Below are 14,919 nucleotides of genomic sequence, written 5' to 3'. Positions count from 1 at the left end.
GCTTTATTATGTTTCTATTAAAAGAAACGCGGATAGAAATGGTGTGGAGGGAAACGCTGCTGTAGTAAAGAGAAGAAAGTCCTGAAAAAGAGTTGTGACATCAACATTGTACATGTGTGTGTGTGTGTGTGTGTGTGTGTGTTTATACGAAGTAATCTTAAGTTGGCAATAAGGTTGATCTGAATTGTAGTTTTTAGCCCCAGGTTTTTAAGAAACAGTAGGGGTCATTTTTCTTTAGTTAGTGTCCCTAGGGTGAGCTGATAAGAATCCACCTACACCATACATATACCACCATCATCAAAATATAGTGATGACTTTGTTCAATATCATTTAACGTCCATATTCCATGCTGGCATGGGTTGGACAGTTTGACAGAAGTGTGCACAGAGCTTTTTGGTGTTACCAGCACACATAAGTCATCAAGTAACTTGCAAGATAAAATCCTGGCTTTGCGTTAAGTGTTGAGAGGCTAAAATATGATAGAGGACCAGGAACAGAAGAGGAGGAGGAGGAGTCACATGGCTACCCCAGCTAAGAGGCTTGTCTTGTGAGATTGTCAAGTAGCTCACAAGTGCTGGTGACATGAACATGCTGCATTCAGTACACTCTGTAAAGTGGTTGGTGTTAGAAACGGCATCCAACTTTAGAAACTATGCCAAAGAGGACATTGGAGCTCAACACAGTAGATCCTGTTAAACTAACCAGCACATATCTGGAAGACAGATGCTAAATGTTGATGAATATGATGGACACTTAATCTCCTCTACATACTGCAGATGTTAGATTAAACAGGTCATATGTTGGATTGGATTGCCCATGTTCAGTCCAGTGTAGAATGAAAGCCTCAGCATGGTTCTCTTCACTAACCACAGTCTCGTGTGGAGACTGTGAAGTTGAGCTTGAGATCATACTGGTCTGATGAACCTACTCTGCTACACTGGCTCAACATGGCTTGGCAGAGGAATACAGTTTTTATACTCATATCCAGGAGTAGTTAAATTGATTACACAGAGGATGTAAAACTCTGCTGCCCCATTAATTTCTTTCCTGTCAATTTTTCCCCAAAGAATGCCTCTGTCTGAAACAATGGACTTATCCACTTCTTACAACAAGTTTGATTTAATAATTCTTGCCAACATAGACCAGCAACAGTTTCTTTGATCACACATATCTAGAAATACACACAGATAACTGCAATGCTGCTACAACACAGTAATGTCTTTATAGAAACCTCTGGAAGAAATAATTATAAATTATTCATTTATTTTCGCAACATCCAATCTCATAAAAGAAAAAGAGAAATGTATATTTTAATACATTTTGCTGAAAATACTAAAATACCCCTTTGGAAGTTGCTAACGCAAAAGTATAATCTGGATGTCAGATTAAATATTGAGGTATTTTATCATCATCACTGCTGCCATTCTCATCAACATCATCATCGTCATTGTCATTGTGGTCATTATCATTTTGATAATTTGCATGAAGAAATATTGAAAATGTAAATGCTTTCAATAGCGCTGAAAGTCTGTTATGGGTGTAGAACTTAGTTTCATTTACACAGTGTTAACAAAACGAGAGAGAAATTCTTCTTCTGGATAGGAAACTAGTCTCTCACTGCTAACATTCCCATTCCAGACATCTAAGTGAACTTAGGTGCACAGAATTAAGTGAACTGTTGAAATACACAAGAAAACAGCTGCACAAGATTTAAACTGAAGATATAAGAGCAGCAAGTCCAGTTCCACATGTAAAGACTCAACTCAAGGAAGATCTAGGGGTTAATTTGCCGATTTTTTCTTTGGAGGGGGAAAGGGGGCATATATATATATATATATATATATATATATATTTTTTCCTTTTTTTTTTTCCTTTTGAATAAAAAATAAAAACAAATATAGCTCTGAAAAACAAATTTGTTTCTCATTTTGTCTTTGTGAACAAATGTTTTTACTATAGTTTGAACTCTTTTATATCTTTTTAAAAGATTTTTGGGGTGGTGCTTTTTATTTATTGTTTCTTTTTTTTACTATTTATTTTGGTTTTGAAAAATAAAATTTCTTGTAATCCAACAGTAATCATTCAGTCTAAAGCCATACATTTACAGGAACAACCAGCTACAGGGCATTCCATGTGATCTCTGAAAAAAATTTAGAAAAGAAGAAAAATTAAGCAATCATTGCAAAAATCTGTTTTTCTAATGATTGAAACAGGCAAAAGATAAAAAGAGTACTTGCAAAATTGCATTGAAGATGGTGCCCCAGCATGGTTGCAGGTCAATAGTTGAAACTAGTAAACAAATAAAAGAATCTTGCTACTTACTTGAACCAATCTGTAATATGACCTGCATGACCTCCATGTCGACAAGACTGACACCAGGTAAACCAATTCTTAAATGGAGAAGTTTTTGAATCTGGAAATTGCAAGAAGGAAAATAATAGAATTTAAACAGAAATAATAATGATTTCTTTGATTTACTTCTTTGGCAAAGGACGAGGGGAACAATACAAAGACAGACATAAAGTGTAGGGGTTTATACGTAATGAAATCATCTGGATTAGCCAGGCTGTCTGGCGCTCAGTCAGCTTTACTGCCACAGCATTTGCTCCACCCCCACCCCCCTCATGCTCTCGCCATTCTATTCCACATTGTTCCAATCATCTTCCCACCTGATTGGAGGTCTTCCGAGTAGTCTCTTCCATTTACTTGACAACTGCCTGAGTCCACCAAAGGGTAAGAACAGGATGGAGTGCATGAAGGATGTGGTTTTGATTTCTGGTTTGGGTGGTCAATTTGTGTTCTTGAACAAAACATTTCATTTAATATTGATCCAGTCCACTCAGCTGTAAATGGTTAACTTTGCAATGGACTGGCATCCTATCCAGGAGAAATGTTGTGATTTCACAGCTTAACAGGAGCTGGCAAGGCCAGGGGCTGTACCAGTGTTCATAATCTGTTTTTGGCTTAGTCTCCACAGCTGGATGCTCTTCTTAATGTCAGCCACTTAATAGAATATATCAGATGCTTCTTATATGGCACCAGCATCAGTACTTTTTATGGTGCGCCATGAAAACCAGGGTCCTAGAACTCTAATCAGTAATGTTCAGGGTTGATTATGATTATGGTGATGATATTGACATCTAGACACCCTGAGATCAGAATAAAGGTTGAGGGTGGAGGCTATTTAGAAGTGATATGACCCTTAACAACAAATACTACAGAATCCCAGAAGACTGATCCGTTCTGGTTAGGGTTAAAATTGAAAACCAAACAGAACAAAGAAGAAAGTGTAAAGATTCTGACCTGGAGATCCTTCTATAGACAGGGCCCCTGAAGCAGTCCCTAAATTCTTCAGACACAAAGCACACCGGGGTAGAGGATTACGACAGTGTGGACAGCAAGAAACCTGAAAGAAAGCAGAAAATCAGTAACAGACTGGAATTGATGATCAGAGATTTACTAAAAAAATCCTTTCTACTATAGGCACAAGGCCTGAAATTTTAGGGTGAGGGGCTCAGTGCTTAAATAGTCCTTATTTTATTGACTCTGAAAGGGATGAAAGGCAAAGTTGACCTCAGTGGAATTTGAACTCAGAATGTAAAGCTGAAAAAAGGCCACTAAGCAGTTTGCTCAGCGTGCTAACGATTCTGCCATCTTGTCACCTTAATAACATTAGTAATAATAATAATTAGGTGGACCTGTGAAAACATCATGGAAAACATAAAGCACTGGGGACTTAACTACTCCTGGGTGGGAGTATAAAAAATTGCATCCTTCTGCCCAGCCGTGTTGAGTGAGTGTGGCAGAATAGGCTCATCATACCAGTAGGATCTCAAACTCAAGTACACAGCCTCCACATCAGACCATGGTTGGGGGAAGAGAACATGCTGAGGCCCCTTGGTCTTGCAGTGGACTGAACATAGGTAACCCAATCCAATCTCATTTATATAAGTGGTTATGTATACATCTGGGCATTGTTGGGTTACCTCTGCCAGTATAGATGTAAACACATACATACAAGCACACACACCACACACAAGTGCATACATGGCTACACACACACACACACTAATAAAAAATAAAAGGTTCCAGAAAAAAGAGAAAGAACAAGAAGTGAACAGTTTTTTTTTCACCTTAACATGTTTCGCTGTGTTGCTCGATCGACTCCAGTTCTGTTGTTTGTTTTTCACCACTGGCTGTGCATTTCGGGAGACTGACTTTCGACAAGAATTGCAGCTGACAAATACTTCTGAGTGCTCGTGATTCTGTGAGTCACAGCCCTGCCACAGTATATCAAACAAGGCTCTGTAATAGAAAATATTGAATATTACTGCACCAAACATACCACTACCCATGTTTAGCATTCATCACATTTCCTTCTTCCCCCATCTCTATCCGTCACTCAACTCTCATACTCCTGTGAACTTAACAACCAACACTGCAAGGGGGTGCTGAAAAGTTCCTGGCCTTAAGGGTGTTGCAAAGGGCCTGGTTGGAGGCCCAACCTTCTGAGTCCTTTTACAGGGCTTAGAAAAACCGAAGGACCACTGCAATATGTGTGTGAATCTGAGAGGGGAATATGTTGGATAAAATCATAATTAACTAATCCTATTGTATTGTCTTTCATCCAAGGCCAGGAATTTTTCAGCACCCCTTCTTTTATTCAATGAGAGAATTGTTTCATTCAGTTACTACCAATACTTCCAGTGCCTATACCATACTTCCATTTACCTCTTTCAATGAGGGAAGTGTCTCACTCAGCCTCTACCTCCAAAGCTTGTAATGAACCTACCTTTGATGCCATAACTTCCATTGGTTCAGAAGGTTTCTGTAGCTGCAAAGGACATAAATTGATGTGAACAATAAGAAAGAAAGAGTGAGAGAGAGAGGTTTTAAAACTGTCTCTACAGATATCCTATAGAAATTAGAGCCAGCACTAGTTTGCTACAACATTTTGTAAATGAATACCTCAATGTAAACAATGCACTTGAAGACGGGAAAATAGGTAAAGCGTGTAGATGGGTGTGGATACATATTTCAGGAGTTCTTGCTCCTTCTTCAGTAATACATCTAAACCGTTAACCATCCATAAACACATTGCTTAAATAGCTACCAAATATACTGGTGTAACATAATTGGATAGACCAATTTCACATAATAAACACATTCCTGACAACTGGTATGTACATTCGATATTCGTGTAATTCAAAATATTCATTACTATTTCATTTTAAGATCTGTTTTAGTGGGGAAATGAAAAAATTATCCTCAGAGAAACACTTAACAATTGTCCAACTTGTTGAGAAATAGCTACTGAAGTTGGCTACTTAGTCACTGTTGATCAGCATGCTGTGGCTACTCAGACCATCTTTGACTAGGGTAGTCAGAATAACTGCCACCATCTGAAAGGTATTTGCAGAAAATTTCATTAAAAAATACCAATTTTTCTGAAAGTTATGAAGAAACGAAATCTAAACACGTGAATTACTCAAAACTCTTCCCCACCACCAAACACGTTTTCGTAACAAATTCTGATATAATTGTAATCTATGCATTCTTGTAATCCAACAGTAATTATTCAGTCTAATAGGAGCAAATAGATAAATAGGTGCAAATATAGCAAGTTAGTTTGAAGCACTTCCTCGCCAGACTGATGGATATAGGCATTTCAGACTAGTTATCTCCCCTTCAGCATCAGACACTGGGAGGGGAAAGCACAGTGGACTGACCCGAGATATAATCCCTCTCGTTATATTCCACTCAGTAGTGATGTTTATAAATATAAACTTGAGAGCCATTAACTATGTATGTATACACTGAATAAATAAGAAAAACTGTGAGGAGGAAGATAGTGAAAAAAGATAAGAGTGAAGGCCTGAGAATAGAAGGTGTTACCCATGTATCCAAGAGTCAGCCCGACTGTCCGTTGATAACCAGCTGGGAAATGTAGATATTGCAATGAAACAGGCCGTTTGCATATCACTAGAAACGTCAACATACTTCTGTAACAACTGTACACCTTTCTCAGACAGACCTGAATAAAATTGGAAAGGAAAGAAGATATTAGTGAAATAGCCATAGATTATGTCAAGACTTTCGTATTGGTTATTATAAGTAAAACAATAAAGAAATGATTGACAATAGAGAAATACAGAGTGCCTCTGTTTTTTAGTACATGGTAAATGCGACTCTACCAAAATTCAATGCACAATTACATCCAGTTATTTTTTTTTTACTTGTTTTAGTCATGGCTGCAGTCACATGACTAAAACAAGTAAAAGAGGAAAAGAAAATGCAGAAATATTACATTTGCTTGCAATTAAACAGTATGCCATGTGACCACACGAAATACGTGGTGTCACTGGTAAGTTCCAGTAACAGGCCATAGTGGTGAACGTGTTAAAGTATCGTTCACCAACATCATCGTTTAATGCCTGCTTTCTATGTTGGCATGGGTTGGATGGTTTGATATGGAGCTGGCTTGCAGGGAACTGTCCAGACTCCAGCTGTCTGTTGAGGCATGGGAAATATGGCTGGATGTCCTTCCTAATGCAAGGGGATGCGATAAATAAGTAAAGGTTTTTCTAATTACTCCAAAACAATGCATACCCTATCCATCATCATCATTTAACATCCGTTGTCCATGCTGGCATGGGTTGGATGGTTTGACCAGGGCTGGTAAGCTGAGGAGCTGTACCAGGCTCCAGTCTGTTTTGGCATGGTTTCTAAAGCTGGATGCCCTTCCTAATCCCAACCACTTTACAGAGTGTACTGGGTGCTGTTACGTGCCACTGGCAATGGGTGCCAGTTGCTTGACACCAGTATCTGCCATGACAACCAATGGGTCTTCTTCTCAAGCACAAAATATTGCCAAAGCTCTCGGTCATTTGTCCACAAAACAAATACAAATTTGTACGTGGTCTTGCATTACTTTTTTGAATGATGCACAAGAGGAAGAGAAAGAAAGAAATAAAAGAGAGGTGTATGGCTAGTACTCACCAGTGAGCAAGATGCCGTCCAAATTTCCAGCCACCACCAACTGATTGGATAAAGACTGGATGTATTCTATCAACTGAAATGAGATACAGAAATGGCAAGATGACCAATGGAACTGATTAGTGTTTTGGTTAGTGTGTAGGTGGGGAGGGGGCGAAGTGTGTAGTTTTTTTATGTCCTCTGTGGTCGAGTGTAGTCTGGGAGGTGAGAAGGGAGGAGGTGAATGTTATTCCTGTGCTCTGTGCGAAGAGGGGAAGGAAAGGAAAGAAAGATGTAGAGTGAACTAAAGAAGAGATGGGGGAAAGGAAGAGGGAAGACACTGTGTGGGAGTTGGATGGAGTCTGTGACAGGGAGAGGAGGAGGGAGGGAGAGGAGGAGGGAGGGAGAGGAGGAGGGAGGGAGAGAAACTATGAGTATAACAAAAGATGTGTGTATGATACAATAAGTGTGTGTGTGAGAGAAAATATGAGTGTATGCAAAAGTTAGAGGGAGTATATGAGTATGTGAGAGAGAGAGAGAGAGAGAGAGAGACAGAGAGTATGTGTGAAAAAACACAAGCTGGTACTCACAGAATCATCTGGAAGAAAAGTACAGGCAAATGCCACCCTGTCCCCAACAGCCATTCCTTCTTCAAACTGGAAACATAAAATTTCATAATGGCATTATCATATTATTGATTGTTACTTAGAGCTAAATCAAGAACAAACACCACACAAAACTTATACATTCTAAAGGTCTTTTACAGAGCATGGTTGTGTAGTAAGAAGATTTCTTCTCAACCACATGGTTCTGGGTTTAGTCCCATTGCATGGCACCTTGGACAAGTGTCTTCTACTATAGACCCAAGCTGACCAAAGCCTTGTGAATGGATTTGGTAAGTAGAAACTGAAACGAAGCCTTGTATGCACGCATGCATGCATTCACTCATGAATTATTATCATCATTTGATGTCTGCTTTCCATGCTGGCATGGGTTGGACGGTTTGACAGGAGCTGGCCAGGCAGAAGACTGCACCAGGCTTTACTGTCTGTTTTGACAGGGTTTTCACAGCTGGATGCCCTTCCTAACACCAACCCCTCACAGGGGTTTGGCTATATCCTATTTTATTGTTATTTAGTGCTGAATCAACTCTGATCAAGAGTTCCAGCCATGACCATCCTGTTGTTTGTATATCACTGCTACTACTCACTACAACTCACCCTTGTCTCTGCACGAGGGAGTTCAATCTAATGACTGAAATAAGTGAAAAAGAAACACACACACACAAAACATGTACACAACAACAACAAAAACATAATTGCAGTAACACTACAAGTATAAAAACACGAACAACAAAAAGAGCACAATAACAACAACAGCAACAAAACTCACCAATATTTCTTTGTAGTTATCCGTTTCTGATGAGGAAAGGAACCAAAACATAGCTCTTAGGTAAGGATTTGTTAACTGTCGTCTGAAATTACGGCACATTTTCTGCCAGAGGGCATCTTTGTTCTCTGTGAAACCAGCCAGTGCCATGCCTACCAATGCCAAACTGCGGTCAGATTCTGAGAAATAAAACATAAATGAATGAGAAAAGAGAGCAGCAGGGGGGTGGGGACAGGATAGGAAAAATGATAATTATATCTTTTTATCTTTTGTTCCAGTTACTTGAATGTGGTCATGCTGGGGCATTGTCTTGAAGGGTTTAGTCACCCGACTTATTTTCCCCTCAGTCCCCACAATAACTTTCCAGAAAATTGTATGCCCCACTTGTGGTTGGAAAAAAAAAAACTTTATTTTTAATATTTTTTTAACCTAGTGGTAAGGCTGTTGCACTCACGATTGTGGGTTCAATTCCCTGATTGGGTGGTGCATTGTGGTCTTGAGCAAAACACTTCATTTCATGTTGCTCCAGTCCTGCTTTCAATCAGGGGGGAATGTTGGCCTGCTTGCTTAGTCAGTGGGGGTGGTGTCATTTGAAGGCTAAAACAATGCAAAATGCATTGTGACCAGTGATGTGTAACGACATCTGATAGCTTGGTTGGTCACGTGACATGATCACAATTATTTAATACAAAAGAATCTATTGGTAACTCTTTTATTAAGTACTTAGTCCAAAAAAAAAAAAGGGTACATTATTGACTAAGAATAAAATGAGAACCTTATGCCTGGTGCTTATAGAACAATGCCCCACAGCAATCTTCCCATGACCCATGCTGTGAATCACTGGTTTAGTTGAACAAATTGAGTCTGGTGTTGATTTTTTTAAGGCCAGTATTTATTGCATTGGTCTCTTTTACAAAACCGTTTAGTTACAGGGATGTATCCCCTCCTCGTGCCACCAATGTTATTCAAGGGAAAGCAAAAGTGGATACAGCTTGGCACCAGTGATGTCACAACTCATTTCTACAGCTGAGTGAACTGGAGCAACATGAAATAAAGTGTCTTGCTCAAGAACACAACACACAACCTGGTCTGGGAATCAAACTCACAACCTCACGTTAGCCTGACACTCTAACCACTGAGCCATGCACCTTCACCACACACACAGAGAAATGACATTAATTTACCTTCATCTGAAGAAGGGGACCGTTCATCATTGAGAATAGCCAAAGCTAATGTTATGTGGAGGTTAAATAAAGCTATAGCTGCTGCCCTCTCATATTCACCTTGTTTCTGTAGTCTACAAAAAAGAAAGAACATACAAGACACAACTTAAAGAAATTCAAAAGTAGACAATAAATATAAAAAGTTGGAGGTAATGAAACATTAACCTAACCCTAACCACATGGGGCCATCGGTGGTTCATTGCAAACGTCATGCAACCACCATATGCACCATAATATTTTCTAATTGTTGTTGGCGATGGCAGCTTTATCTTGTAGCCAAGAATTTAGATTTTTCTTTTCACTATATTCTCCATTATGGTTTAAGCATGTGTGTGTGTATATACATACATCTCTCTCTCTGTGTATATATATGGGCACATGGTTTGATCTATTTGATGATACAAGGTATGTTATAAAAATCTGCTTAACCATGTGTCCCAATGGCAAGAAACTATTAGTAACTCTTATTTTACTTACACTAAATGAGACAAGTGGAACCTGTGGAAATTCCATAGGATGAAAAAGATAAAGAGAAGATATTTAAGAAAGAAAGGATGATATGCATTATTATTTTGCTAATTTATTTTACTTCCAGTCACAAAAATATATGATTTTAAAATTTCCCACTGCTAAGCACTTTGTATTTCTCTCTTTCTCTTCACTTTTCCCTCCCTACCCTACAGCACGTCATTAACAAAATGGAGAGAGAAAAGATGTGTAGGGATTAACCATATATATATATATACACACACATACATATATACAGTCATCTAGTTATATATATGCAATTATCTATAGTTCTCTCTCACCAAAATAACAACAGCTAATGGAAGTAACTCACCTTCTCCTGAACTCACTTATTCCAGTTGGATTTTGTAGATTGTCCCAGCCACACATCTGTAGAACATGGTACCTGTAAGAACATAGTAAATAAGACAAAAATATATGGATTGCTCTAAATTCAGGTAGAGGGGAGAAAACTGAGAATAAATGAAAACACGTTCTATTAAAACAAAATGTTACCTTGCCCAGAATTAAGTGACAGTTGGGGGACAGGAAATGCCTCTGAATGTAGAAAAAAAGTCCAAAACAACAAATTCTCAGACTTATAGCAAGATGCCATGTAGTGGGATTGAACCTGGGACTTTATGATCACAAAACAATCATCATAAGCACTCAGCTATGCCTGGTCTACAGGCATAACCCTGTCCACACTGGGCCACAATAACATTCCTGAAGACTAGAATGAAATGAGGCTAGTATGCTCCACTGGATGTGTAATGTAAGTGTATATGTGCGATAGAGGTTAAGTATAAGAGGAATTGGTTGCTGCGTGTGGAAGAGAGAAGACTGCACTGGTTTGGTCATGTGATCCAGATGGATGCTGACAGCTCCATAAAGAAGTGCTAATCTCTCAAAGTGGATGGAACACGTGGAAGAGGGAGATCCAGGAAGACATAGGACAACCTCCAGGATGCTGAACCTTTCAGATAAGATGACAAAGGACTGGGATACCTGACACCTTGCTGTACTCAAGAAGACCTGTCCTGTACAGCAGAAGTGTTAAGACCACCCCACCCTCTAGTGAAAGGGATTGACCTGCATGTGTCCTGTGTTGGGGCCACATTAAATGCACCCATCACACACTGTAAAGTGGTTAGCATCAGGAAAGGCATTCAGCTGTAGACACCAAGCCAAGTCAGAGTGGAACCTGGTGCAGCTCTTCTGCTTGCCAGCTCTGGTCAAACCATCCAACTCATGCCAGCATGGAAAACGGATGTTAAAGGATGATGATGATGATGATGATGATAGGCCACTGACACATTTACTGACAAAATTATTAAACAAAATAAAAAACCCCAATAAAACACAAAAAAAGGCACATCTTACCTCTCCTCACTGCGATAAACATATTTGGCACATGTTTCATTATCTTCAAGTCCCTGCCATTTTTCTCGCGTCTCTTTACTCTTCAAGTTTAACAGAACACTCTCAACTCCATAATAGCAATTCTGCTCAGTTTTTCTCATCTTATCTCTAATTCTATCTTTACACACTGGGATAAACAACAGTTAAGGAAACAATGGACCAGTTTCATACAAATAAACATTATTAATCACAAACAAACAAATTTGGTAATTAATAAAGATTTGTGCACAACACACAACAGATATTGGAAACTTAAAATAAACTGAAGGAAGTGAAAATACAATTTTTAAAACCTTCACTGTAAAACTCTAAATATGAGTAACTTAGATAAGTTCGGTTTCAGCCAGTATAGGCTCAGGCCATGTCTAACTTAACAGCGCCACCTGGTGAAGTCTTTTAGATTGTGATTCACACCTCAGTCATATATGGGACACCATGGCCCACTCTAGCAACAAGTTATTATTGTTGGAGACATATCTGGGTGTAGGAGATTGGTCCGGGATTTTTTTTGAGAAATTTGTTCAAAGAACTTTTGAATTTTATGGGATCTACACCTGATGAAGGCTGGAGGGTATATCAGCTGAAACGTGTTAACAACAAACAAGATGAAGATAAATATCTGTCAAATGTAAATAATGTGAATAATGTTTATGGGATCTGTTTCTGTAATTTTCAAACAGAATTAAAAGGATACTTGCCATCCACGTCCAGAGTCGTGAAAGCACTTTGTCATCTTGTACTATTTCAGCACTTTTCCATGGTTTATCTATCTAAAAATATAAAATGACAATACACAGTCAACAGATGAGAGATCCACCACCACCACCACCACCAACTACCGTAAGTTGAGATTTACAACAAAAACAACGTCATGGCTAGTGTAATTAGGGACTGACCTCCATTCCATATTCAAGCATGGCTCGATTCTTCATAATCATCCCAATGTCTTCTTTGAGGAGTTCTTTACAAAGATGAATGTCTTCTTTCTTCTTCCCAGAAACTTCTGTTAAATTAAATTCATTCGACCAATCCTGTAAGATAAAGAGATAAAAATATTCATGGCTGAAGCAGGGAGGGGATGAGTCTTTTACCTTTTTACTGATGAAAACAGTAACACCTTTCATAATATAGGTGTGACTTGGGGTTAAACAACAACAACAACAAAAAGGGGACACATTAGATAATGTAGTCCTAGATTAGCTTGTTGACTATAAGATGGATAATCTCAGCTGGAACACTTGATAACTGGTCTGACACATTACAGTTGATGTGGAGCTATACAACAATACTTGCTGCTGCTGCTACAACAACAACAACAACAACAACAAAACTACAAAGATGGAGAAGTAACTTACCAGAGCAATTTGGTTACAAATCGTCTCATCAGTCATTATTCCATTGGGTCGAATGGTGAGGAAACGATTGTCTTCAGAGAGATGCCAAGCAAAGGAGGAAAGGCATGTCGACTTATCACCTGAGGCAATAAAGGAAAGAGAAAGAGAGAACATGTGTTAGTATGAGAGTGAGTGAGAGAGAGAGTGAGAGAGGGAGCATGTGTTAATATGAGAGTGAGAGAAGAAGAGAGAGAACATGTGAATGTGAGAGAAAAAGAAGAGTGAGGATTGATGGTGATGACGATGATGGTGATGGTGGTAACGATGATGGTGACGATGATACTTACAGGGTGTATATCTTTGAATGTAAGCTGGCTCAAGATCATCTGGGCCTAGAAGAGTATGAAAGAAACAGTTTTAGACATATGCCTTGTGAGTAAATTTGGTAAACTGAAACTGTGTGGAAGCCCACTGTACATGTGTCTTTCTTTTAAATCCCATGACTAAGCGGTACAGCTAAAGACACCGATATAATAAGAACCAGACCTGAAAAATAAGTATTGGTGGCAATGTATTTGACTAAAAGCCTTTAAGACAGCACTCCAGCATGGGCTGCACAAAGAAGACAAGTAAGCTATTTGTTCTTCCTCCACAAGAAGTAGAGATACCCCCAGAGACACTGGTGGTGGAGCATGATCTTTGAAAGTGGGGCCTCAACAATGACAGAAATTATCTTACTAAATTCTTGCTTATTTTCAAAATTAAGTGAAGCAAAAATAGTGTATTGCAACAGAAATATGGTAACAGAAAGGTTAAGATGATAGAACATAATTTGAGGGCCATTTAGCTACCATTTCTAGCAGGTTGAGCATGCATAGGTTTGTGAAGTTTATAGTGTTTTGTTTGAAGTTTGTCGAGTAGGTAGTTGGAAAGAATTCTAGAAATCTGGAAGCAGGAGAGGTTATTGAAAAGAAAAACTGAAGAGAAACAAAATTAAAAAGATCCTTTACCATCAGAAGTGTGGATAATATCACAGTGTTGAATTGTTGAGCTATCTTTACACAGAATACTGAGGAAACCGACCCTGAAAAGAAAAAAACACCAAGGGACATTTTAATAATAAGCAAAATTTATAGTTACTAAATGTATTAATTATTAATTTCAACGATGATGATGATGATGATGATAATGACTTGCACTGTTTGATGAGAATCTTGCTTCTCAACTACACAGTTTTCGGTTCAGTCCCATTGTGTGGCACCTTGGGCTTGTGTCTTTTGCCCCAATTGACCAATATATATATATAGTTCAAAAGTGTATAAAAAAAAAATCAATAACCAAAGACAGAGACAGGTGAGGGAACAACAAACAAGGTGTATTAGTTTGACGCTCAGGAAAAATGGAAGAAATCGTTGATGTTTCAAGCCTGTGCTCTTCTAAGAAAAGGAATGAAAAGAGGGAAAAAAACATGCTTGGATTAACGGTTAATACACATACACACATTTATATATAAGCTGCTACACTCACCGTGTGGGGCACCAACTGACTTTCTGTACAGGTTTTAATTCAGAGATTGTAAATTCCTAGTGAACAAGTTAAAGAAATACAACTGTAAACTTGAAGATAGAATTCTAAGAGAGAGTATATTCATGTTTACCCATGGCTTTTCAACATTTGGCACCAAATCTCACCTTGTGGCCAAGAGTTTTCAGCCTTAGACTAGAGTCAGGCCCACCTGGTATTTATTTCAATGACCTAGAAAGGCTGAAAGGCAAAGCTGACCTTGGTGGAATTTGAACTCAGAATGTAAAGACAGATAAAACACTGTTAAACATTTTGCTCAGCATGCTAACAATTTGGCCAACTTGCCATCCTGCCTCTAAATTAAATTTCTAATTTGCTTAAATAGTTCAATGAATTACAGGTGTCTGGACATTAATATAAATGATACAAGTTTATTAATACTGTACTATTCAAGTTACGAGTCAGTATGAGGTACCTGTAATTAGAGTAGAGGTGCATGGCTTAGTGGTTAGGATGTTGGACTCATAATTGGAAGATTGTGGTTT

At 38.6% G+C, this 14,919-nt stretch overlaps 1 protein-coding gene across 2 annotated transcripts in view; it reads right to left on the bottom strand.

Moving 5' to 3' along the window:
- Positions 1-1,246: 1,246 nt before the first annotated feature.
- Positions 1,247-14,919, bottom strand: part of LOC106875642 (GATOR complex protein MIOS) — a 26,245-nt gene continuing 12,572 nt past the window's right edge. For both annotated transcript variants that reach the window (XM_014923870.2, XM_052977238.1), the window contains exons 11-28: positions 14,378-14,433; positions 13,861-13,934; positions 13,198-13,242; positions 12,872-12,990; positions 12,413-12,547; positions 12,211-12,286; positions 11,478-11,643; positions 10,429-10,500; positions 9,549-9,661; positions 8,368-8,543; positions 7,566-7,631; positions 7,000-7,072; positions 5,896-6,034; positions 4,793-4,834; positions 4,134-4,305; positions 3,304-3,406; positions 2,323-2,413; positions 1,247-2,140 (exon numbers count right to left, since the gene is read on the bottom strand). In XM_014923870.2, coding sequence (XP_014779356.1) covers positions 2,083-2,140; positions 2,323-2,413; positions 3,304-3,406; positions 4,134-4,305; positions 4,793-4,834; positions 5,896-6,034; positions 7,000-7,072; positions 7,566-7,631; positions 8,368-8,543; positions 9,549-9,661; positions 10,429-10,500; positions 11,478-11,643; positions 12,211-12,286; positions 12,413-12,547; positions 12,872-12,990; positions 13,198-13,242; positions 13,861-13,934; positions 14,378-14,433 — 1,776 coding nt within the window. In that variant the 3' untranslated portion in view covers positions 1,247-2,082. The remainder of the gene's footprint in view (positions 2,141-2,322; positions 2,414-3,303; positions 3,407-4,133; positions 4,306-4,792; positions 4,835-5,895; positions 6,035-6,999; positions 7,073-7,565; positions 7,632-8,367; positions 8,544-9,548; positions 9,662-10,428; positions 10,501-11,477; positions 11,644-12,210; positions 12,287-12,412; positions 12,548-12,871; positions 12,991-13,197; positions 13,243-13,860; positions 13,935-14,377; positions 14,434-14,919) is intronic.

The sequence above is a fragment of the Octopus bimaculoides genome, chromosome 27 (assembly GCF_001194135.2).
Source record: "Octopus bimaculoides isolate UCB-OBI-ISO-001 chromosome 27, ASM119413v2, whole genome shotgun sequence".
Classification (NCBI taxonomy): Eukaryota; Metazoa; Mollusca; class Cephalopoda; order Octopoda; family Octopodidae; genus Octopus; species Octopus bimaculoides.
Note: the sequence above shows the minus strand (reverse complement) of the source record. Positions and strands in the feature narration are given on the sequence as shown.